The sequence below is a fragment of the Oncorhynchus mykiss genome, chromosome 16 (genome assembly GCF_013265735.2).
Source record: "Oncorhynchus mykiss isolate Arlee chromosome 16, USDA_OmykA_1.1, whole genome shotgun sequence".
In the NCBI taxonomy this organism is placed as follows: Eukaryota; Metazoa; Chordata; class Actinopteri; order Salmoniformes; family Salmonidae; genus Oncorhynchus; species Oncorhynchus mykiss.
In genome coordinates, this window is record NC_048580.1 from 52,307,849 (window position 1) to 52,330,715 (window position 22,867).

Below are 22,867 nucleotides of genomic sequence, written 5' to 3' on the forward strand. Positions count from 1 at the left end.
GAAGGTCAATCCCGCAGTCATATAGTCGGTGTGGCGGAAGCGAAGTGTCCCGGGCCTTACTGAACACCTCCAGGAGGTCCTGGTACTCCACGGTAATGGCAAAAAGGTCTGGGGCAACTTCCGAGCCACCAGGAAGACGTTCCGGGGCAGGCTGCGCTGACTTCAGGCAATGGGTATGGCAGAATGGGCTCCAGCCCATGATGGCACCAGCAGACCAGCTCTCATCGGCCCCAGAGATTTCGGCTGGTTCCCCCACAGCAAAATGGCATGAAAAGGGGTGCGAGTAAGGGGAGAGGAAAAGTTATCCGTATTGCCCGCCAGAGTACTCACTCCTACAGGTGAGCCTGGTCTTTTAGTGGACAGGTGGAGACAAAATGACCAGTAGTCCCGCAATACAGGCAACTCTTAGTGTGAAGACTGTATAGCCATTCAGCTGGAGACAGCCTAGCTCTGCCTAGTTGCATAGGCTCGGGAAGAGGTGAATTGGCAGTCTTCGGAGACTCTCAGGGGAACTCGGGCAAGGTGGAATCCTTGGACGGGCGAGTGAAATCAAATCTCCTCTCCTCCCTTCGTTCCCGTAATCGCCAATCAATTTGAATGGTCAAGGCGATGAGCTAGTCGAGATCCGTCGGTAGATCCCGGGCTGCATGCTCGTCCTTTACCTCCTCCAATACATGTGAAACAGCGCTTCCGGGTTCCAGGCACTCTCAGCTGCCAACGTGCCGAAATTCACTGCATAGTCTGTCACACTGCGGGAGTCTTGCCGGAGTAACTTCCGGGCAGCCTCTGTCCCGGACAATGGAGCATTGAACTCCTCTTGCCTGCCGTAGACCACGCAAGAGCCCTTCCGGACATCAGCGTGTTGAGGTACGCTATCTTAGAGTGGTCTGAGGGGAAGGAGGAGGGCAGCAGCTTGATGATGAGGGAACACTGAGCGAGAAATGCCCGACAGGTGCCCAACTCTCCATCAAAGTGTTCCGGGGGAGGTAAGCGGGGTTCCTGGGAAACCGGGGTGACCAGGTAGGCGGCACAGCCAGGTTACTGAGGGGCTGGGAGGTTACCGTCATGGTACGTTGCCTAACAGACAACTCGCAGAATTGCTCCAGCAATGTGTTCAACACTTGGTCAATGCGTTCAGCCAAGGTCTGGAACCCTTCCATAAGACCACGAAGCAACTGACTGACCTTCATGTCTTAAAGTAATGATGGACTGTCGTTACTCTTTGCTTATTTGAGCTGTTCTTGCCATAATATGGACTTGGTATTTTACCAAATAGGGCTATCTTCTGTGTACCCACCCCTACCTTCTCACAACACAACTGATTGTCTCAAACGCATTAAGGAAAGAAATTCCACAAATGAACTTTTAACAAGGCCCACCTGTTAATTGAAATTCCAGGTGACTACCTGACTACTAGCTTGTTGAGAGAATGCCAAGTGTGCAAAGCTGTCATCAAGGCAAAGTGTGGCTACATTGAAGAATGTAAAATATATTTCATCGTTTTGATGTCTTCACTATTATTCTACAATGTAGAAAATAGTTTTTTTTTTAAATATCAAAAACCCTTGAATGAGTAGGTGTGTCCAAACATTTGACTGGTACTGTATGTTTTTTCCATACACAGCCATACTAATACATATACAGTACATCTCCATCAGCTCTCATTCTTGTTTTCTCTCCCTCTCTCTCTCTCTCTCTCTCTCTCTCTCACTCTCTCTCTATCTCTTGTTCTATCTTTCTCACAGATGAAGAGAATGATGGCAGATTTGGCTGATGACCTCTAAGCTATTATTTACTCCCAACAAGGACCTATCCCTAACTACGCCGAATAATATTGATTCTCATAATGCTAATAATGATACTTTGTCTTAATTTTGTAATGATAAGCTTTTTGCTAATCACCAATGTTATGTTCTGCTGGAGGAGATGTAACTCCCTTGCAGTTTTGGACTATCTTGTTTACTGACCCAGAGATATCTCTAAGGACACTGTGATATTCAAAGTAATTACACGTCGTGCTCAAGAACATCCCTTAGCCTTAGTGTGTTATTTATCAGGATATTGCATGTGCTCTTATGCCTTATTGTGAGTTAGAGCAACTTCAACCAATAGTGGATTCTGTGATGCCGCAAACAACTTCTCTTCTGCTTCAGGCCATTATTTACTTATCCGTTGCTCCCAGCAATTTTCTCCCTTCAATTCAGTCCTTTTTCACTTTGAGCAGAAGGACCCATTGTTGTTGTACAGGTCTGATTTAGGGCTAGATTCTATGAGATCCACGGTAGCCGACACACACATAGTGGTTGTTTTGGCGGTGTCGCAAGTGAAACTGTGTTAGAGCTATCACATCCACAAGCGGCTTCCGGCATTATACCTAAAGCGGACATTGCCATTGGCTAAATGGAGTCGCATTAAGAGAAATCCCATGCAGCCTTGTTTACCTGTTCGAAATGTATGTAAATGTATGTTCAAAATTAGATGTAATCTACACCTCAATTAGGCTGATAGGAATCCTCATTATTTTGTTTAATGATTTTCAATTTGATATATAGCCTACACTTTCTCGTTCTGAACTTCTAACGCGAGTGGGACTGGTCTGGCTTAGTGACAATGACCCCACAAGCAGCTGCTCAGCGATTTGACAGCTCTAACATAGTTACACCTCTGCCATCTCCGCAATTGGACTTTGTAGGGCTGCAACAGGGGAACAAAAGCACAGACCCAATGTGTACTACAGCATTGTGTAAATGTCTATTGAAAGAACAAGGGGCGAGATAACGGTAATATTCTAGTCTCCCTTTATCTCCCTGTCTCTCTCTCTTTCTCTCTCACTCTCTCTTTTCCTTGGATCCTTCCTTCTGCTCCCTCTTCCCTTTCTCCCTAGCAGACAAGTGTGAATAATGTCTAATCATAGATGGGGACTCAGATAATTGGGTACACACATTATGTCTGCCACCCTACTCTCTCCCGCTCTCCTGTCTCATAGAGCTATAGGAAGACCCTGAGTGGAGACATTCTGGAGTGTAACGCTAATTCAAGCTTGACATTTCATTGTGGCAATTTTTCTGATTATCTATCTTTTCAGTCCATTTAATTGAAATTGGATTCAATCAAAAACTGCAATGTGAATGAGCAACTCCACCATACGTGTCACATAATTGAACGTATTATGGTACAATGAACACAATATATACACAAAGAAGAATAGTTATTCTTGACTGATGTATTTTCCTATGTACAATTCCATGGTTCACATGATTTGACAATTTACAATGTTGTACATTCAAAAAAGTTTCTCAAAGGCTACAGGTGGTTCTGCGTACACCGCATCTGTGTCTTAAACCTGTACATTTCAACAGAAAATAAATGTCTCACTCAGATATGTCTACGTCCCAATTCCTTGCGGTGGGATTATTCCTCTCCTTTCTGAGAACTGTTCCTCATTTTGTGTTTTAGATTACATGAATTTTGATCAGTCACCGGTCCAAAATTAGTGCTTCTGCTTCATCTCCATTTTTAAAGGTGGGGATGGAAGTGTCCCCCAAACAGTGTCTTCTCTTCTGTTCTGCTAGTTGTAAAAAACCTCATCCTCATATAGGGAGCTGCTGTCTACGTGTTGAACGGTGGTGGCCTCTGAAGCTCCAGTCCTCCCGTCCTCTGGGGGGCGCCGCTCACTGTCTGGCTGAGAGGGGGGAGATATGGGGGAAACAGAAAAGACGGGGTGTGGAGGCCCCAGGTAGCCAGCATCGTAGCTGTTGTTGTCCTTTGTGTGGATACTGTACAGCTGCTGTGGGAGCCCAACGCTGCCAACGTCTAACAGAAAGTTAGACACGAAGTGGCTGTCTGGGGGACAGGAAGTTGACAATACAGAAATTATCATTCAGGGGGTTTTACATGAGAGAACATGACAACATGGGCTAAAATAGTTAGTGAAACAAAGAAGTGGAAAGATGGGTTAGAAATTATATTTAACTAAATACAAGAAGCCTCCACATTTGACAAGGATTATTTTGATGTGGAACTGGTCAGTGAATGGTCAGTACCTTGCAGAGGGTCTAAGCTGGAGGATAGCTGTTCTGGACCTTCGTACATCGACCAGACATTCATGGCCGTTTCAGCCAAGGCAAATTGCTCTGCTACTCCTGAGAAACCAAGGGACATATGGGTAAGAAGACCGCCCGCTGGCTTACCGGCTCCATCCCTCATCAATGCAGGGCGCAACATTCACTGGGGACGGGGGTAAAACTGTCCCCCCAGTTTTATCATTGGAATGTGATAGGAAAACAAAGCTACGGTGTGCTTTAGGACCATGCGGACGCCTCTGAGTGGTCAGATAGCCTGTTTGGAGTGTTCATCCGACAGGATAAAAAAAACAATCTATATATGCCCCCTCCACTTCTAAAACCAAAGTTGTGCCCCTGCATCAGTGACAAAGTGAACCAGGAACAAGAGACACTGGTCTACCTCTGGTTTTAAATTTTACGTTTACATTTCAGTCATTTAGCAGGCGCTCTTATCCAGAGCGACATACCGTTAGTGTATTCATCTTAAAAGGATCGGGCCCTTTTTTTACACTTTCGCCTAAAATGAAATACCCAAATCTAACCGCCTGTAGCTCAGGACCTGAAGCAAGGATATGAATATTCTTGATACCATTTGAAAGGAAACACTTTGAAGTTTGTGAAAATGTGAAATTAATGTAGGAGAATATAACACATTAGATCTGGTAAAAGATAATACAAAGAAAAAAACATGTGTTTTATTGCTTTTCTTTGCTCCATCATCTTTGAAATGCAAGAGAAAGGCCAAAATGTAATATTCCAAGTTATGCGCAATTCAGATTCTGGCCACTAGATGGTAGCAGTGTATGTGCAAAGTTTTAGACCGATTCAATGAACCATTGCATTTCTGTTCAAAATAATGTATCAAGACTGCCCAAATGTGCCTAATTGGTTTATTACTACATTTCCAAGTTCATAACTGTGCACTCTCCTCAAACAATTGCATGGTATTATTGCACTGTAATAGATACTGTAAATTGGACAGTGCAATTAGATTAACCAGAATTTAAGCTTTCTGCCCATATCAGGTATGTCTATGTCCTGGGAAATGTTCTTGTTACTTACAACCTCATGCTAATCACATTAGCCTACGTTAGCGCAACCGTCCAGCGGTTGGCACCGATCCTGTAGAGTTAAGATAGCTAGGTGGGACAACCACTTATTTCAGTCATAATAAGTACATTTTTCCTCAATATAGTAGCTATCATCAAAGTGAGTGCTATTAGGAAAAAATGTAAATTGGGATTATTTAAGATACTCATTGAAGAGCTAGGGTTTCAAATGTTTTTGGAAGATGGGCAGAGATTATTTTCTCTTCTCTGGAGAGAGGGTAGAAAGAGAAGGATTAAGAAGGGAGGAAAAGGTGTAAAAGAGTTCCCTGAGGTTAGAGGCAGAAGCTTGAAATGTAAGGGTTGTGTTCCCTATATAGTGCACTTCTTTTGACCAGGGTAGTATATAGGCAGTATGGTGCCATTTGGGGCATACTCAAGCTAACCTGCGGCGAAGCGGGCCTCCTTGATCTCGTCGGTCAGGTGGGAATAGAGCTGCTCATCTTCCTGCAAGTCGCCGCCTCTTTCACACCCGCCCCCCCACCCATTCCACTCTATAAGGTGTGCAACACGCCCCTGGGCCATGGCCGTGGGCTTGGTGATGTGCTCCTTGATCATCACCACCAGTCCTGAGCGAGAGAGAGAGGTGAAAGGGTATTTGGGAAAAAAGGAGGGAGAGAACCAGGGAAGGGAATGGTGGAAATTACATAAGTAGGAAAGGTGGAAAGGCTTGATGGGACGGAAAAGAGGGAGAGGAAAGATGTAAAAATGGAAAGGGCATTTAGGGGAGAATGGGAGAGCATTTCAAGAAGAGTAATAGATGAAGGTGAAATGAAGACAGAAGCCATGGAGACTGTAAATGTTTTTCACAGCACAAGACTGAAGCTACTACATTAAGGTTACAAAGGGAGGGGATGTTACCAGTAACCTAAATATGATACAATACGTCTTCAAATTCTTCCTGACCCTGGTGATCTTACAAAACCTATTTATTGAATTCTCATCAGTTGAGAGAGCCTTTTGACAAAGCAATTTTCTGCCTTTTCTCAAAGAAGGCAGTCTTCATTAGAGGGAAAATCTATGAACCTTTCAGCAGTTACAGTAGCCCCTCAGCACTCTATTTATTGAATATATTAATATATTATGATTATAAAAGATTAAAGGGGGCTCTCTCTGGAGAAAAAGTTCAGAAAGCCAGAACACATTAGTCACAATGATTACCTTCCAGCTGGAGATTCTGAAGAGGTGAAGCAAAAATAAACAGATGGAAGGGTAAAGGAGTTTAGAACAAAGGGAGAAGAGACTAGGGAAGCAGAGAGCGAGTGTGTCTGTGAGTGTGTATGTGAGTGTGTGCGTGTGCATGCATAGAGATAGAGATATGACACATGGGGCGAGTGAAATTACATTAGCAATCTCCCAGAGAGACTGGCTGGCCGTCTCAAATGAACGATTCATAATGAAAACTAAACAGAGCTTGAGAACAGCATAAACAGAAGTCAATCTAAGCATGTCTCACCCATCAGGGAGGAAGTGGCCAACTCCCCAATGTCATAACTACTGCTGCTCTTCTTCTCTGACTTATTGCCGTTAGATGGAGCGTGGCCGCCCTGCACACACACAATACACCAGGGCAACTTTAGGCACTCACACAAATGCATAAGGTACACACACTCATACTAGAATATACATACATATAGAAATACACAAATGCACTCAAATATACTTACAGGTGTAGGATCTTAATTTGACCAGTTTCTCACAGCAGGAAAATAATCCTGCAGCAACAGGAAATGTGAATTATAGTGTGGGTTATAATTAATTTACATTTTTGTAGGGGTGAATACATTTTTTGTTAGGGCAAATCAAGTTTGACATTTTAAAGTGGAAATTACAACTTTTGTAAACCTTGAATACACTATAAGTTTGCATTTCCTGCTATGCAGGACATTTCCTGCAACAACAGGGTGGTCAAATTAAGATCCTACATCTGTGCACTCAAATAGACACAGACACCGACAAGGACAGACACATGCGTGCACACACACAAACACACACAGGCATGCACGCACACACAGGCATACATACAAGTACACCACAGGAGGTTGGTAGCACCTCAATTGGGGAGGATAGGCTCGTGGTAATGGCTGGAGCGGTATGGGTGGAATGGTATCAAATACGTCAAACATATGGTTTGATGCCATTCCATTTGCTCCGTTCCAGCCATTATTGTGAGCCGTCCACCCCTCAGCAGCCTCCACTGAAGTACACACACAAACACACGCGCACATGCACACAGACACCCAAGCTACACAGTTCCCAGAGGAAGAGGTGATAATGAGGAAAACAAGTGACAGTTAAAGCTCTTAATCTGCACTGCCGCTAACACGTAAAAGTGAGAAAGATCCAATTAAATTGTTGCAACAAAAACTCAACTAAAATATAAAATGAGGAATAGACACATCAATACTCATGGATATTCAATGACTAGACAAGACTAGACATTGGACAGACACTGGGGCTTTGACTAGAGTGAATTCTGAATGCTTTTTTAAAAGCAATATTGGGACGTTTTCTATGGTGATATTCTATGTTAGACTTGAACAATCTTTCAACTTTCAGTAGTTAAATAATGGCAATCAGAAAATAGTCTGGGAATAACAATGTTGTTTCGTTAAACAGTGTTGTGAGAACAGACCTTGACAGGCTGGGATTGCAGCACCTCCATGGGATGCTGGGGAGCACTCTGGAGATCTGTAGGGAATCAAACACACTGGTGTTATGTGTTTGTGTGCGTGCGTGCGTGCGTCAAAGGAGGTTGGTGGCACCTTACTTGGGTAGGACGGTCTTATGTTAATGGCTGGATGAGTGGATTGGTATCCAATGCATTAAACACGGTTTCCATGTGTTTGATGCCATTCCGTTTGCTCCGTTCCAGCCATTATTATGAGCCGTCCTCCCCTCAGCAGTTATCTGTGACATGTGTGCATGTAGAGTACCTGTGAAGAGGATGAGGTAGCCACGCTGAATCTACATGCAGTCATTTAGCTATAGCCACTTGGCACAATGTTCATCTTTAACATGGTCCCTCTGTGTTGGTTAATTGATGTTGATGAGATCTACAAGGGACATGAATTAATACGGTCCAAGTTTTCTCTGGGGTCTGTGTAATCAGATGAGGTACACACACGCACACACGCGCGCACGCGCACGCACGCGCACACACACACACACACACACACACACACACACACACACACACACACACACACACACACACACACACACACACACACACACACACACACACACACACACACACACACACACACACACATTGGGGGTCCCCCAGGAGTTGTTGTCAAGACAATTGGCTGTTGCTATGGAACATGGGAGCAGCAGAAGGAGAGTGATCCCAATCAATTTACTTCAGTCACGAACACACACACACACACAAACACAAACACACACAAACACGCATAAACAAATCGCTCCCAGCTGGATCAAAGATTTACAAATCTATCCCGCATCCATCCATACAGGCAGATGGGCTCTATCACACTCCATAAGGAGCTGTTTACACTTTGAAACCAATAGCAAGTCTGTTGTCCTTGTGGGGTCAAATTGCATCCCACACTAGTAATGGAAAGTGAAAAGTGTCTGTGGGCAATTGGGGAGGGCAGCCGGTAGCCTAGCGGTTAGAGTATTGGGTCAGGTCACTGGTTTGAATCCCCGAGCCGACTAGGTCAAAAATCTTTCGATGTTCCCTTGAGCAAGGCACTTAACCCTAATTTGCTCCATGGGTGACGTGCTACTATGACTCATCCTGTATAACAACATGTTCCACTCCACCTATCCGGTGTATGAGACAATAAAACATTTTGGACAGTAGATCACAGGAGGTTGGCAGCACCTTAATTGGGGAGAACGGGCTTGTGGTAATGGCTGGAGTGGTATCAGTGGAACGGTATCAAATACATATAACACATAGTTTCCATGTGTTTGATGCCATTCCATTTGTTCCAATCCAGGCATTATTATGAGCCTTCCTCCCCTCAGCAGCCTCCACTGCTGTAGATGTCCCCTCAAGATGCCCCCTAGAGTACACAAACACACGCATGCACACGCACACATACAGATGCAAACACACACACATACTGCAAAAAAGACACACAGTCGATAATGACAACCAACCCCCATATTCCATGTGACAATCACCCCTCCCGAATTAAGATGCTAGTTACTACATGGCTTGACCTAGATTTAGGTTTTGCATATGTTCATGGATACTACCATAATTCAAACCTTTACAAAGAAAACACCAAAAATGTAGTTTACTTTCACCTATGAAAAACACAAATTCCAATTACCTCAAAGAATTGACTAGGTGGATGAATTATTTTAAAGAATGTACACATTTTAACCATGAAAATATTACACAGTAATTAGCACTGTGGCGATCAACCCGTAAGACAACCCCAGTCTCCCATATATTTTTCTTGAACATTACTTGGAATTTCTGTTTTGCAGTCTTCTGTGAGGGTCTTGTATCTGTGCTTACAGTTGTATGTTGTATTACCGAAGCGGGACTCTTTAACATACCTAAACAATTGGAGGCCTCTTACACTTCAGCGTCGTGATGCAAAATGCTTAGCACATAGAATAAAAAAGGTATTGTCGGATATTAATCATCCTAATCAGACAGGTTTTTTACATGGACGATACATTGGAGGTAATACAAGACAAGTACCTGAAACAATAGAACACAATGAAAAATTGAGAAGGCCTTTGATAAAGCAAAAAACATGACTGGAGTTTATATATACAGTGGGGCAAAAAAGTATTTAGTCAGCCACCAATTGTGCAAGTTCTCCCACTTAAAAAGATGAGAGAGGCCTGTCATTTTCATCATACCTATGATGAAAATGACAGGCCTCTCTCATCTTTTTAAGTGGGAGAACTTGCACAATTGGTGGCTGACTAAATACTTTTCTGCCCCACTGTATATACCAATTGTGCAAGTTCTCCCACTTAAAAAGATGAGAGAGGCCTGTCATTTTCATCATAGGTACACTTCAACTATGACAGAAAAAATGAGAAAAGAAATCCAGAAAATCACATTGTAGGATTTTTAATGAATTTATTTGAAAATTATGGTGGAAAATAAGTATTTGGTCACCTACAAGCAAGCAAGATTTCTGGCTCTCACAGACCTGTAACTTCTTCTTTAAGAGGCTCCTCTGTCCTCCACTCGTTACCTGTATTAATGGCACCTGTTTGAACTTGTTATCAGTATAAAAGACACCTGTCCACAACCTCAAACAGTCACACTCCAAACTCCACAATGGCCAAGACCAAAGAGCTGTCAAAGGACACCAGAAACAAAATTGTAGACATATACATACATATACACACATATATATATATATATATATAGTGGGAAGATCAAGTATTTGATACACTGCCGATTTTGCAGGTTTTTCTACTTACAAAGCATGTAGAGGTCTGTCATTTTTATCATAGGTACACTTCAACTGTCAACTAAAACAAAAATCCAGAAAATCACATTGTATGATTTTTAAAGTAATACATTAGCATTTTATTGCATGACATAAGTAGTTGATACATCAGAAAAGCAGAACTTAATATTTGGTACAGAAACCTTTGTTTGCAATTACAGAGATCATACGTTTCCTGTAATTCTTGACCAGGTTTGCACACATTGCAGTAGGGATTTTGGCCCACTCCTCCATACAGACCTTCTCCAGATCCTTCAGGTTTCGGGGCTGTCGCTGGGCAATACGGACTTTCAGCTCCCTCCAAAGATTTTCTATTGGCTTCAGGTCTGGAGACTGGCTAGGCCACTCCAGGACCTTGAGATGCTTCTTACGGAGCCACTTAGTTGCAATGGCTGTGTGTTTCGGGTCGTTGTCATGCTGGAAGACCCAGCCACGACCCATCCCTCACCTTCCTCATGATCATTGATGCCCCATGAGGTGAGATCTTGCATGGAGCCCCAGACCAAGGGTGATTGACCATCATCTTGAACTTCTTCCATTTTCTAATAATTGCGCCAACAGTTGTTGCCTTCTCACCAAGCTGCTTGCCTATTGTCCAGTAGCCAATCCCAGCCGTGTGCAGGTCTACAATTTTATCCCTGATGTCCTTACACAGCTCTCTGGTCTTGGCCATTGTGGAGAGGTTGGCGTCTGTTTGATTGAGTGTGTGGACAGGTGTCTTTTATACAGGTAACGAGTTCAAACAGGTGCAGTTAATACAGGTAATGAGTGGAGAACAGGCCTTATTAAAGAAAAACTAACAGGTCTGTGAGAGCCGGAATTCTTACTGGTTAGTAGGTGATCAAATACTTATGTCATGCAATAAAATGCAAATTAATTACTTAAAAATCATACAATGTGATTTTCTGGATTTTTGTTTTAGATTCCGTCTCTCACAGTTGAAGTGTACCTATGATAAAAATTACAGACCTCTACATGCTTTGTAAGTAGGAAAACCTGCAAAATCGGCAGTGTATCAAATACTTGTTCTCCCCACTGTATATATACACATACACATATATATATATATACATACAGTTGAAGTCAGAAGTTTACATACACCTTAACCAAATACATTTAAATTCAGTTTTTCACCATTCCTGACATTTAATCCTAGTAAAATGTCCTGTTTTAGGTCAGTTAGGATCACCACTTTATTTTAAGAATGTGACATGTCCTAATAATAGTAGAGAGAATGATTTATTTAAACGTGTATTTATTTCTTTCATCACATTCCCAGTGGGTCAGAAGTTTACATACACTCAATTAGTATTTGGTAGCATTGCCTTTAAATTGTTTAACTTAGGTCGAACGTTTCTGGTAGCCTTCCACAAGCTTCCCACAATGAGTTGCGGGAACTTTGGAGGAATGCTCCTGGCAGAGCTGGTGTAACTGAGTCAGGTTTGTAGGCCTCCTTGCTCACACATGCTTTTTCAGTTCTGCCCACACATTTTCTATGGGATTGAGGTCAGGGCTTTGTGATGGCCACTCCAATACCTTGACTTTGTTGTCCTTAAGCCATTTTGCCATAACATTGGAAGTATGGTTGGGGTCATTGTCCATTTGGAAGACCCATTTGCAATCAAGCTTTAACTTCCTGACTGTCTTGAGATGTTGCTTTAATATATCCACATATTTTTCCTACCTCATGATGCCATCTATTTTGTGAAGTGCACCAGTCCCTCCTGCAGCAAAGCTCCCCCACAACATGAGGCGTTTGGAAATTGCTCCCAAGGATGAACCAGACTTGTGGAGGTCTACAATTTTTATTCTGTCTTGGCTGATTTCTTTTGATTTTCCCATGATGTCAAGCAAAGAGGAACGGAGTTTGAAGGTAGGCCTTGAAATACATCCACAGGTACACCTCCAATTGACTCAAATTATGTCAATTAGCCTATCAGAAGCTTCCAAAGCCATGACATAATTTTTGTGAATTTCCCAAGCAGTAAAGGAAAGTATTCAGACCCCTTGACTTTTTACACATTTTGTTACGTTACAGCCTTATTCTAAACTAGATTACATAGATTTCCCCTTCATCCGTCTACACACAATACCCCATAACGACAAAGCAAAAACAGGTTTTTAGATTTTTTTGCTCATACATTTAAAAAAAACAGAAATATCACATTTAAATAAGTATTCAGACCCTTGTATGACACTACAAGCTTGGCACACCTGTATTTTGTTTGTTTCTCCCATTCTTCTCTGCAGATCCTCACAAGCTCTGTCAGGTTGGATGGGGAGCGTTGCTGCACAGCTATTTTCAGGTCTCTCCAGAAATTTTCGATTGGGTTCATGTCCGGACTCTGGCTGGGCCACTCGAGGACATTCAGAGACTTATCCTGAAGCCACTACTGAAGCTCTGTGCTTAGGGTCATTGTCCTGTTGGAAGGTGAACCTTCACCCCAGTCTGAGGTCCTGAGAGCTCTGGAGCAGGTTTTCATCAAGTATCTCTATGTACTTTGCTCTGTTCATCTTTGCCTCGATCCTGACTAGTCTCCCAGTCCCTGCTGCTGAAAAACATTGCCACAGCGTGATGCTGCCACCACCAAGCTTCACCATTGCGATGGTGCCAGGTTTCATACAGACGTGACACTTGACATTCAGGCCAAAGAGTTCAATCTTGGTGTCATCAGACCAGATAATCTTGTTTCTCATGGTCTGATAGGCTTTCGGTACCTTTTGGTAAACTTCCAGCGGGCTGTCATGTGCCTTTTACTGAGGAGTGATTTTCGTCTGGACACTCTACCATAAAGGCATGATTGGTGGAGTGCTGTAGAGATGGTTGTCCTTCTGGAAGGTTTTCCTATCTCCACAGAGGAACTTTAGAGCTCTGTCAGAGTGACCATTAGGTTCTTGGTCACCTCCCTGACCAAGGCCCTTCTCCCCCGATTGCTCAGTTTGGCTGGACAACCAGCTCCAGGAAGAATGTTGGTTTTCCCAATTTTCTACCATTTAAGAATGATGGAGGCCACTGTGTTCTTGGGGACCTTCAATGCTGCGGACATGTTTTGGTACCCTTCCCCAGATCTGTGCCTCCACAGAGTCCTGTCTCTGAGCTCTGCGGACAATTTCTTCGACCCCATGGCTTGGTTTTTGCTCTGACATGCATTGTCAACGGCTGGGACCTTATATAGACAGGTGTGTGTATTTCCAATTCATGTCCAATCATTTTAATTTACCAGAGGTGGACTCCAATCAAGTTGTAGAAACATCTCAAGGATGATCAATGGAAACAGAATGCACCTGAGCTCAATTTTGAGTCTCATAGCAATGGAGTACTTTCGTAAATAAGGTTTTTCTGTTTTTATTTGTAATAAATTTGCAAACATTTCTAAAAACGTGTTTTCACTTTGTCATTATGAGTTATTGTGTGTAAATTGCTGAGGATGTTGTTTTTTTAATCAATTTTAGAATAAGTCTGTAACGGAACAAAATGTGGAGAAAGTCATCTGTATTTCCTTTTCAAAGTGCTGTTGATCTCCTAAAAAGTTACATTTGTACTGTGACGTTCCCAACAAAGGTTAGGTATCAGAGGGGTAGGTTTAAATGCGGAAGACACATTTCAGTTGAATACATTCAGTTGTACAACTGACGAGGTATCCCCCTTTCTCTTATATCAAGTCAGCACAGATAAATCAACACAGATCACTGGACAGAGAGGATAGACAGAAGGAGGGACTGACGGACACACAGAGGGATAAACATACAGAGGCACTGACCTTTGTGACCTTTGCATAGGCAGGCACCCATAGTGACGAGACGGCCGGTCAGTTATCGGTTTACCATCATGTCAGAGAGATGTGGGGATAAGGGGAGAGCGAGAGAGAGAGAGAAACAAACCAAATATGACGACTGGTCCAGGAAGAAGCTGAGGGGCAGCGAGAACAAAGTAAACTAAAGAGGGATGATACGCCAGGTCTATTTCTTGCAGTATGCCAAATCATTGCCTGTCATCTCTCGTACTGGAGAGGAGAAAGAATGAGACAGTGAGAGAAAGAGAGAGAGAGAGAGAGAGAGAGAGAGAGAGAGAGAGAGAGAGAGAGAGAGAGAGAGGAGAGTGTGAAATGGGGGAAAGCCTGAATGCCCGTTTGCTGCCGCCTTGGTGTCCCTCCCCTCCACTCTTCTCCTCCCCCTTTCTTTATTCTCTCTGCACCCTTTGGCTGCTGAGGCACCTGAGTGTATCCTGAAATATTCTTTCACACTCACACTTCCACCTCTGACTTATGGAGAGAGGAGACATAAAGAGATAGAGCTATGCCCACAACACTGCTGTGATGTGGTGATATGATTATACTAGTATCTAGCCACAGACAATATGCTTGATAGTTCTATGTTGTTGTCTTAGGTCTCTCTTGTCGTGATGTGTGTTTTGCCCTATATTTTTATTTTATTTTTTAATCCCAGCCCCCGTCCCTGCAGGAGGCCTTTTGTGTTCTGGTAGGCCGTCATTGTAAATAAGAGTATGTTCTTAACTGACTTGCCTAGTTAAATAAAGGTTAAATAAATAAATTAAATAATAATAATTAAGTTCACACACATTGACCATGAGCGTACATTGGATTTGAGTGCCAAATGTATCAGTAATGTGTCATACACATGGAACCATGACGGTAGCCGCGATTGCCAGTTGAGATTACAGTTTTATGGTGTCTGTCTACAAAATACTAAACTCCTAGATCCAAGTGTTGCATAGCTGTAAAATCTAGTGAGCGAAATTAACACAAGATGTTAACACACATGTTATATTCCTTTTGTCTACTTTGTCTCAACCCATCAAAGTTCCAACAAACCCTTATAATGTTCTAACTGGGTCTCCATGTGGTGACATCATCCCCTGCAATGGTTGAATCCTCCTCATTGGGAAAATCCTGTTCCCATGACAACCCCCTACTCTATGTGTTCCAGCTTTGCTGTGCTAGTCGGGTAAGGAGGGAGGAGGTGAATGTGTGATGACATGTATTTGAAGATGGAGAACTAGATTAGTTGTGATAAATTGAGTAAATACTGAAAATCTCCTGCATTCCTAGGATCAGCTAACTGAAAAGAGCCTGCAAAGATATCCTTTAAAGTAGCAAGATTAAAGCAGTGAAGCTTTGAAGGCGATGTGGCTAAGTTATATTATCTAAGTGGAAGAGGAGGAAGAATAGTGTGTAGGAGGAGCCTGACCTCTGCTGGTATTCAGATAAAAGTGCAGCATTTCCAACACTGAATAAATTAAATAACCACACACGCACGCATGCATGCACACACACACACACACACACACACACACACACACACACACACACACACACACACACACACACACACACACACACACGTGTCACCCAACTTTATGCCAAGGATTCTACTTGAAACATACACTCAAAGAATATGTCTTCTGGAGAAATCCCAGATGTGTCAATCATTGCCTTCCCTGGAGTGCACTAGCCTGGCCCTCAACTCTCCTCATGTCCTCTCCCCTCTATCCCATAACCTGTCTCGACCCCACGCCTTTTGTAAACCTCTTTCTAGAGAGCGTAGATACATAACTATTCTCAAATCCTGTGCCTAAATCAACAACTTTCTATTGTCAGAGTGTGTTATTACTGAGAAGCTTGAATTGACTCTCCATGTTCCTCTCTGTCGCCAGTGTGTTGACATGCTTCTGACGCCAAAAACGACACAAATGAATGGACAAAAATGTATCAGAAAGTTCATTAAAAGAGACTTTGTGGTTTTGACAACATATCCCGAGAAAGCCATGTTTCCGTGAAACAGAGAATGTTACAATCCTTGATGTCTCTCTGGAAGGCAACCCTTGCCCTAATTTCGTCCACCTTGTTGTCTAGAGACTGGATATTGGCAAGTAACATACTCGGAAGTGGTGGGTGGAGTTCAGGCCTTCGAAGTCTGATCAGGTGGCCGCTCCGTCTACCTCTCCTGCGGCGATGTTGTTTTGGGTCGGCCTCTGGGATTAGGTCCAATGTCCTGTGTGGTGGTCCGAACAAAGGATCCGCTTTGGGGAAGTTGTATTCCTGGTCGTAATGTTGGTAAGTTGACATCGCTCTTATATCCAACAGTTCTTCCCGGCTGTATGTAATAATTGGGCTGTATGTTTTCAGGGATAACAATGTAAGAAATAATACATAAAAAACAAAATACTGTTGTAACGGCTGTCTTGGGAAGAAGGTGAGGACTAATGCGCAGCGTGGTACGTGTTCATCTTTTTTAATGTAATACATAAAAAACAAAATACTGCTGTAACGGCTGTCTTGGGAAGAAGGTGAGGACTAATGCGCAGCGTGGTACGTGTTCATCTTTTTTAATGTAATAAAATACTGCTGTAACGGCTGTCTTGGGAAGAAGGTGAGGACTAATGCGCAGCGTGGTACATGTTAATCTTTTTTTAATGTAAACTGAACACTGAATAACAAAACAACAAAGAAAACAACCGAAACAGTTCTGTCTGGTGGAGACACACAAAGACAGAAAACAACCACCCACAAAACACAATGGAAAACAGGCTACCTAAATATGGTTCTCAATCAGGGACAACAATTGACAGCTGCCTCTGATTGAGAACCATACCAGGCCAAACACAGAAATAGAAAATCATAGACAAACTAACATAGACAACCCACCCAACTCACGCCCTGACCATACTAAAACAAAAGACAAAACAAAGGAACTAAGGTCAGAACGTGACAACTGCATAGTTTCCTCGAAGCCTCGAAGCGAGGCGACCATCTCTGCTGGGGCCATCTACTAGTTGTATTTAAAAAGTGCCATAATTCAAAAGACTGTCCATGAAGACCAGTATTTGCTCAGTCTTCTAACATCACAACTGCACTCTTTTCAGAGTTCACCGACACATAGGCCAAGCACATTTGACTGAAACAACAAAGAGTACAGATACATGACCAACATACATTAGCAACCCACCCCACATTTTTTTGAAAACATTTTTATATAAAAAGAAATAAAAAAGAAATAAACCTTGGTCTCTTTCTTGAGTAAGGCAGCTCCAAAATTCATGTGTTTCAGCCTAGCTCAGTGCTTTCTGTGGTGGTGGGGCAAGCCAGCAGGTAATACGGAGCATTGCGCCGTGATTGGCTCAGTGTTCTGTCACCCATGGGGACACTACGTCACCGCCGAGTCTAAGTGGAGACCTTGAAAATTCTCACCCCATGGGTGCTGCCATAGACTTACATTAGAAGTGCCTATCTAAGAAGGTTCAAGGTCGTTGGCCACAGATAAATTGACGTCAAATCATTTTATATTTACAGTAGCTTTGATTGGACTGACAACATCATACATGTCAACATCATACTTTCAAAATCTTAGCTAGCAGTCATCATCGTGAATAAAGTCGGCAAATCCTTTTAAATCCATGTCATATAAAGAGAAATTATAAATAAAACGTATCAGTGCTCATCATCCATAGGTCATAAACATTACACAACAAGTTGGAAATGGTTTGGAAGGAATCAATGACAGTGGCTCTTTGGTCCCAAATCTGGGATTAAGGGGATATTTTCCGTGTTTAAAATGATAAACATTCAACATTGGCCATGCTGTCAAGGAAGCATGATTTGTGCCGCTCTCAAAACAACTGTTAACTCTGAACTGAGAAAACTTGACTTCAGTGAGCTCAAGACAACTGGGAAGTCGGGAATAAACGAGCTCCGACTGGGAAAATACATTTTGAACGGTCATCCAACTCGAAATTGTAAATCCGGCCTCTTTCAAGAGCTACGACCTGAAGATCAATGACGTCATCATGATTCAACCTTGTTCCCAGTTGTTTTGAAAGTACCATAAATCCAGAGAATGCCAGACTTTGATGATAACATTTGCCCACGAAGGACCGCAGCGCCACCTTCCTGTTGAAGCACAACAAGGTGAATCCAAAAATATATTGTATGCTGCTGTATAAATATTGTTAGTATGCCAGGGATATATGTACACTGTAGTCAAGAGAGTAATACTAAGTGTATGTTGTGTAGTAAGATGTTAGTAGCCCATGTGCCTCACCCTAATAATTTGGTCTATTTACCCCTCTTAATTTCGCCTACTGTTCTGACTTGGTGGTGCACATGTAGCCTTTAACCTGTTTTAGAGAAATGTAATCATTGAATACTGTAAGATCTTTCATTGTCTGCTTATGTGCCCCCTTCATTTATCCTACGGTTCGGAATTGGTGTACAGGGAGAACACTGTAAGAATGGCCCATGTTTTGAATTCTGTCGCTGTACATTTCAAAAGTGCTATACAAATAGTTACATTGACTATGTCCGCCCTAGCTCGCTCATTAATGTCTTAATCTAAATTACGTATTGCCTCTTATCCGCTTGTCGTCCCCTTATGCCATAGCTTGTACATTCTAATTGTCATTAGAAACCATATTTGTTTAAGCAAGTCAGCCATATCAGCTATGTTTGTTTAAAAGTCAGTAAATGAGGCTGAATTAACTGTTTTGCTGCCATACAAAGCTCCTATGTTAGCCAGGTGTAGCAGCAGTAAGATGTTGGGACTGCTGTTGGGACAGCTTTATGTAGGCCCTAACAGTTTGTGGGCACCGTTTATCACCGTTAGTGCAATTAATGCAATTCATGTATTGTTTAGTGTTGTGTTGTGTACTGGCTTTGCTGGCATGCATCCCACTTTTTTTTTGGCCCACTAAGATTTACAGGGAGGTGTCTGTGGCTGTCCCAACATGTGGATTGCTACTGGAGAGTTTTACCCCATTTGACGTGCTGATGGCTTAGAACCGTGTTCCCTAAACATGCATAATGCTTCTATTGTTCCTAGCACAATGAAACCAAAACATTGACTCAACGATTGCAGGATGGAATTGAAAACCACTGGAAAGATTATCTATTATATTGACAAGATATTCAAGTGACCGCTTGAATACATGTCCTCAATGATGGAAGGCAGGCGAGATCAGGTGGGACCATTCTAGCCAATGAGAGGGCAGATGCGCGGGTGAACAACAGACACAACGAAGTTGTTTTTCTCAAAGTTGCTGGAATTCCACGTGCATCCACTTATATCAGTACATTTGTAACAGCTTAAACATTATGAAACTTCTACTCGATCAAATAAGCCTCATGTAATTAGAAACTCTCTCATATACCTCCATAAAAAAGGAGCTTATCTCACGTGGAGAGAATTGACTGTTCTCTTTTTCCCCTTCTCCTGTCTTTCCTAATCTACTTCTCCCTTTTTTCCCTTCCTCTCCAAAACTACGGGTAGCACTTTTAGCTCCGCACGACACGTTTCGATGACACAAGCCTAAATGGCCGTTTTGTCCTCAAACGCGTGGGCTTTTGGGCTATGATGCCTTGCCTGCAGCTAAATTGGCAAGGTCTTTGGTTGCACTGTCAGGAAATTGCATTAATCCAAAACTGGGCTGAAGTAATTTCCCTTGGTTCTTAAAGCGATGCCAGAGCCGAGGCTCAGTCCTGGATAACAGGGACAGGAGGCCTCAGGGCCAGACGAAGCCTCCTCCTCCATCTGCCTCCTAATTGGTTTAATGACTGTAATTATCTGGTGGAGTTCACATTGTGCACCAACGATTAATGGCCCCCAAAACATATGTAGACAGGAGGAAATTAGGGGGGGGGGGGGGGGGGGGGGGGAGGCTGCGCAAGACTGTGGAGAAATGAGAACGAGAAATGGAAGAATGGTCTTACCATTTTTGTGTTTCTTTGTTTTCTGTGAAATGTGCTAAACCCTGAAGGTTCCTATATCCAGAAGGAGGTAGCAACACTGGAGAGTGAATAATATTGAGGCGTAATTCTTAAAAGTCTAAACTGTTGGGGGAGGGGTGGGGGGTTCTAAGCTGACATATGGAATTGTTTTAAGATGGTCATACTATGGCTCATTTAGCTATTTGATTTTGAATTTTAGGACCCCTTTTGTTATAAAACATATATATATATATATATATATATATATATATATATATATATATATATATATATATAAAACATGTATTTGATCAAATATTGAATTTGGCCTTTACTACTATAGTTTAGAGAAATGCACTGAATAACACATTCATAAATGGCAAAAAAGACAGTCAAAATATAAATCATAAGAAACAAAGTTTTGAGGTGTCTGTGCTATATCTAGGCGATAGAAAAGCTCAGGAAATATATATTTATTTCTTTACACATATTTTACCCCTTTTTTGGGTAGGCTCAAAACTATCTTCATACTTCCTTTCATTTTTTAAACCGGTACCAGTTACCTTCAGGTGAGTCCCGTGACACTTGTGGTGATCGCAGAGCAAAACGGAGAACACTGCCATGTTTGGGAGAGTCACTCTCCCCTTTCCATTGAGTGGTGACCATAATAGTTTCTAGGTCAAACCATTCGGACGCTACAGAAGTTTTCATGAGAAGACCGATTTTCAGGATGTCTCATGGTCTGACACACTGCTCTTGCTCTGCCACCTTTCACCGCAGATGCGGAAGTGTGAAATCGGCGGATATGGTGGATTGAGACACATCCAAAGCAAAAAAAATGATATAGCTTAAACTGACAGATTTTGATGGGGATTTTTTTTGTGTGGGTTACTTACTTAGATGGTGCGTCAATCGACTCCAGGGGGTTAAATGGCTAATCCAAATTGAATATAATTTAGACCGAACCTGGACCCCATATGTACAACTATTTAAGACTATACCACCCAGGCTGTGTGTTGTTAAAATCAAAAGGCTTTTGTAGAGCAAAATCCTCCTGCGATGAAGCACCAATGAGACTCCACACAGACATATAAATGGCAATTAAACAGTATTCTGTAAAATAGGTAAAAGAAGTTCTGGAGTGAAGACTTTTTCAGAAGCACAGACTGAAACCTTTTGTCTCTGTTTTCTGGTACGAGCCTAGTACTAGACAACAGAGACAAAAAGTAGCTTTTACCTTCAGTATTCAGGCATCCATTTAAATAATGAATTGTGCTAGCAATCAGAAATACTAGCCTCCCAAGTGGCGCAGCGGTCTAAGGCACTGCAGTGCGTCACTACAGACCCAAGTTTGATCCCAGGCTGTGTCACAGCTGGCCGTGACCGGGCGACCCATGAGGCGGCGCACATTTGGCCCAACCTCATCCGGGTTAAGGGAGGGTTTAGCCAGCTGGGATTTACTTGTCCCATCGCTCTGTAGTGACTCCTTGTGGTGGGCCTGGGCGCCAGGTCGCAATTGTAAATGAGAACTTGTTCTCAACTTGCCTACCTGGTTAAATAAAGGTAAAATAAAAAATAAATAAATAAAAAAACCTGAAAGCTGACTTCGGTTGCCTGCAACACATTGGTGCGGCGGGCTTCCGGGTTAAGTGAGCGGTGCAGGTTGGCATGGCTGTGTTTTGCAGGAGGCATGCCTCTCCCGAGTCCGTAGGGGAGTTGCAGCGATCGGACATGACTAACTACCAATTGGGAAGAAAAAGGGGTAAAAGTACCCCAAAAAATGTATGCAATCGGAAACACTGCAATAATCTTATAGGACTTTTTAGATGAAAATGCAAAGAAAACTGGAAAATTGGGGAAAGAGAATCATTTTCAAAAGCATGAGAGTAAGGGAAAGAAAGGAGAGCTGAAATAAGAAGGAAGACCAATATAGACACAAATTGGAGGATGTGTTTTTTGGTCAGGAACCCATCTCTAAAATTAGTATGGATGTAAATTCCACGGTGTTGCCGGTTTTGAATCCACACATGAAAATGAGAGTATGGCAGAATAAAAAAGGAGTGGACGGGAGAAGTCATACATGAACAGTAGCATGGTCATTTCTTTTCCACAATGGCCATTTTCCAGAAGAACAGAGACATCTTTAAAGCCACAAAAAGCAGGAAAGCTAAAAAGAGGGAAAGCCACAGCGGGCCACCACACAGAAGAATCCACAGGGTAGGCTTTACTTTAACCATGTGTCCCATTCGCAGGCATCGACTCACAGCCTTCAACACAATCACCACACATACTATTGTGGCCTGCAGCTAAGCCGCGCACAAATATATGCATGCATGCACACACACACACACACACACACACACACACACACACACACACAAACGCACAATGAAATTACTCTACATACAGTCACTGAAAAGTTTCAAGTTTTAATGTCACATGTTGTAATACAGTCAAATGCCTTTCTTGCTCCAAACCCAAGAATGCACTAATCAATAACAATGTAATACTAAAAATAACAA

General features: G+C 42.5%; 2 protein-coding genes across 3 annotated transcripts in view; one reads left to right on the plus strand and one right to left on the minus strand.

The window, feature by feature from the left end:
• Positions 1-3,406, plus strand: part of clcnk (chloride channel K) — a 22,269-nt gene extending 18,863 nt beyond the window's left edge. For both annotated transcript variants that reach the window (XM_036947202.1, XM_021566381.2), the window contains one exon: positions 1,746-3,406. In XM_036947202.1, the coding sequence (XP_036803097.1) occupies positions 1,746-1,784 (39 nt within the window). In that variant the 3' untranslated portion in view covers positions 1,785-3,406. The remainder of the gene's footprint in view (positions 1-1,745) is intronic.
• Positions 3,209-14,689, minus strand: fam131c (family with sequence similarity 131 member C). Its single transcript, XM_021566382.2, has 6 exons — positions 14,388-14,689; positions 7,806-7,861; positions 6,627-6,717; positions 5,557-5,739; positions 4,044-4,142; positions 3,209-3,843 (listed from the first exon to the last, which is right to left on the minus strand). Exons 1-6 carry the CDS (start codon positions 14,416-14,418, stop codon positions 3,569-3,571), a joined length of 735 nt encoding a protein of 244 aa, XP_021422057.1. The 5' UTR covers positions 14,419-14,689; the 3' UTR covers positions 3,209-3,568.
• Between the last annotated feature and the right edge of the window lie 8,178 nt (positions 14,690-22,867).

Bases quoted from the DNA above. Each gene is read 5' to 3' on its own strand.
- fam131c (XM_021566382.2), bottom strand. From the start codon at position 14,418: ATGGGTGCCTGCCTATGCAAAGGTCACAAAG. The intron at 7,862-14,387 runs GTCAGTGCCTCT...GATTCCCTACAG, and splicing joins CCTATGCAAAGGTCACAAAG to ATCTCCAGAGTGCTCCCCAG. The intron at 4,143-5,556 runs GTTAGCTTGAGT...TTGGTTTCTCAG, and splicing joins GGAGGCCCGCTTCGCCGCAG to GAGTAGCAGAGCAATTTGCC.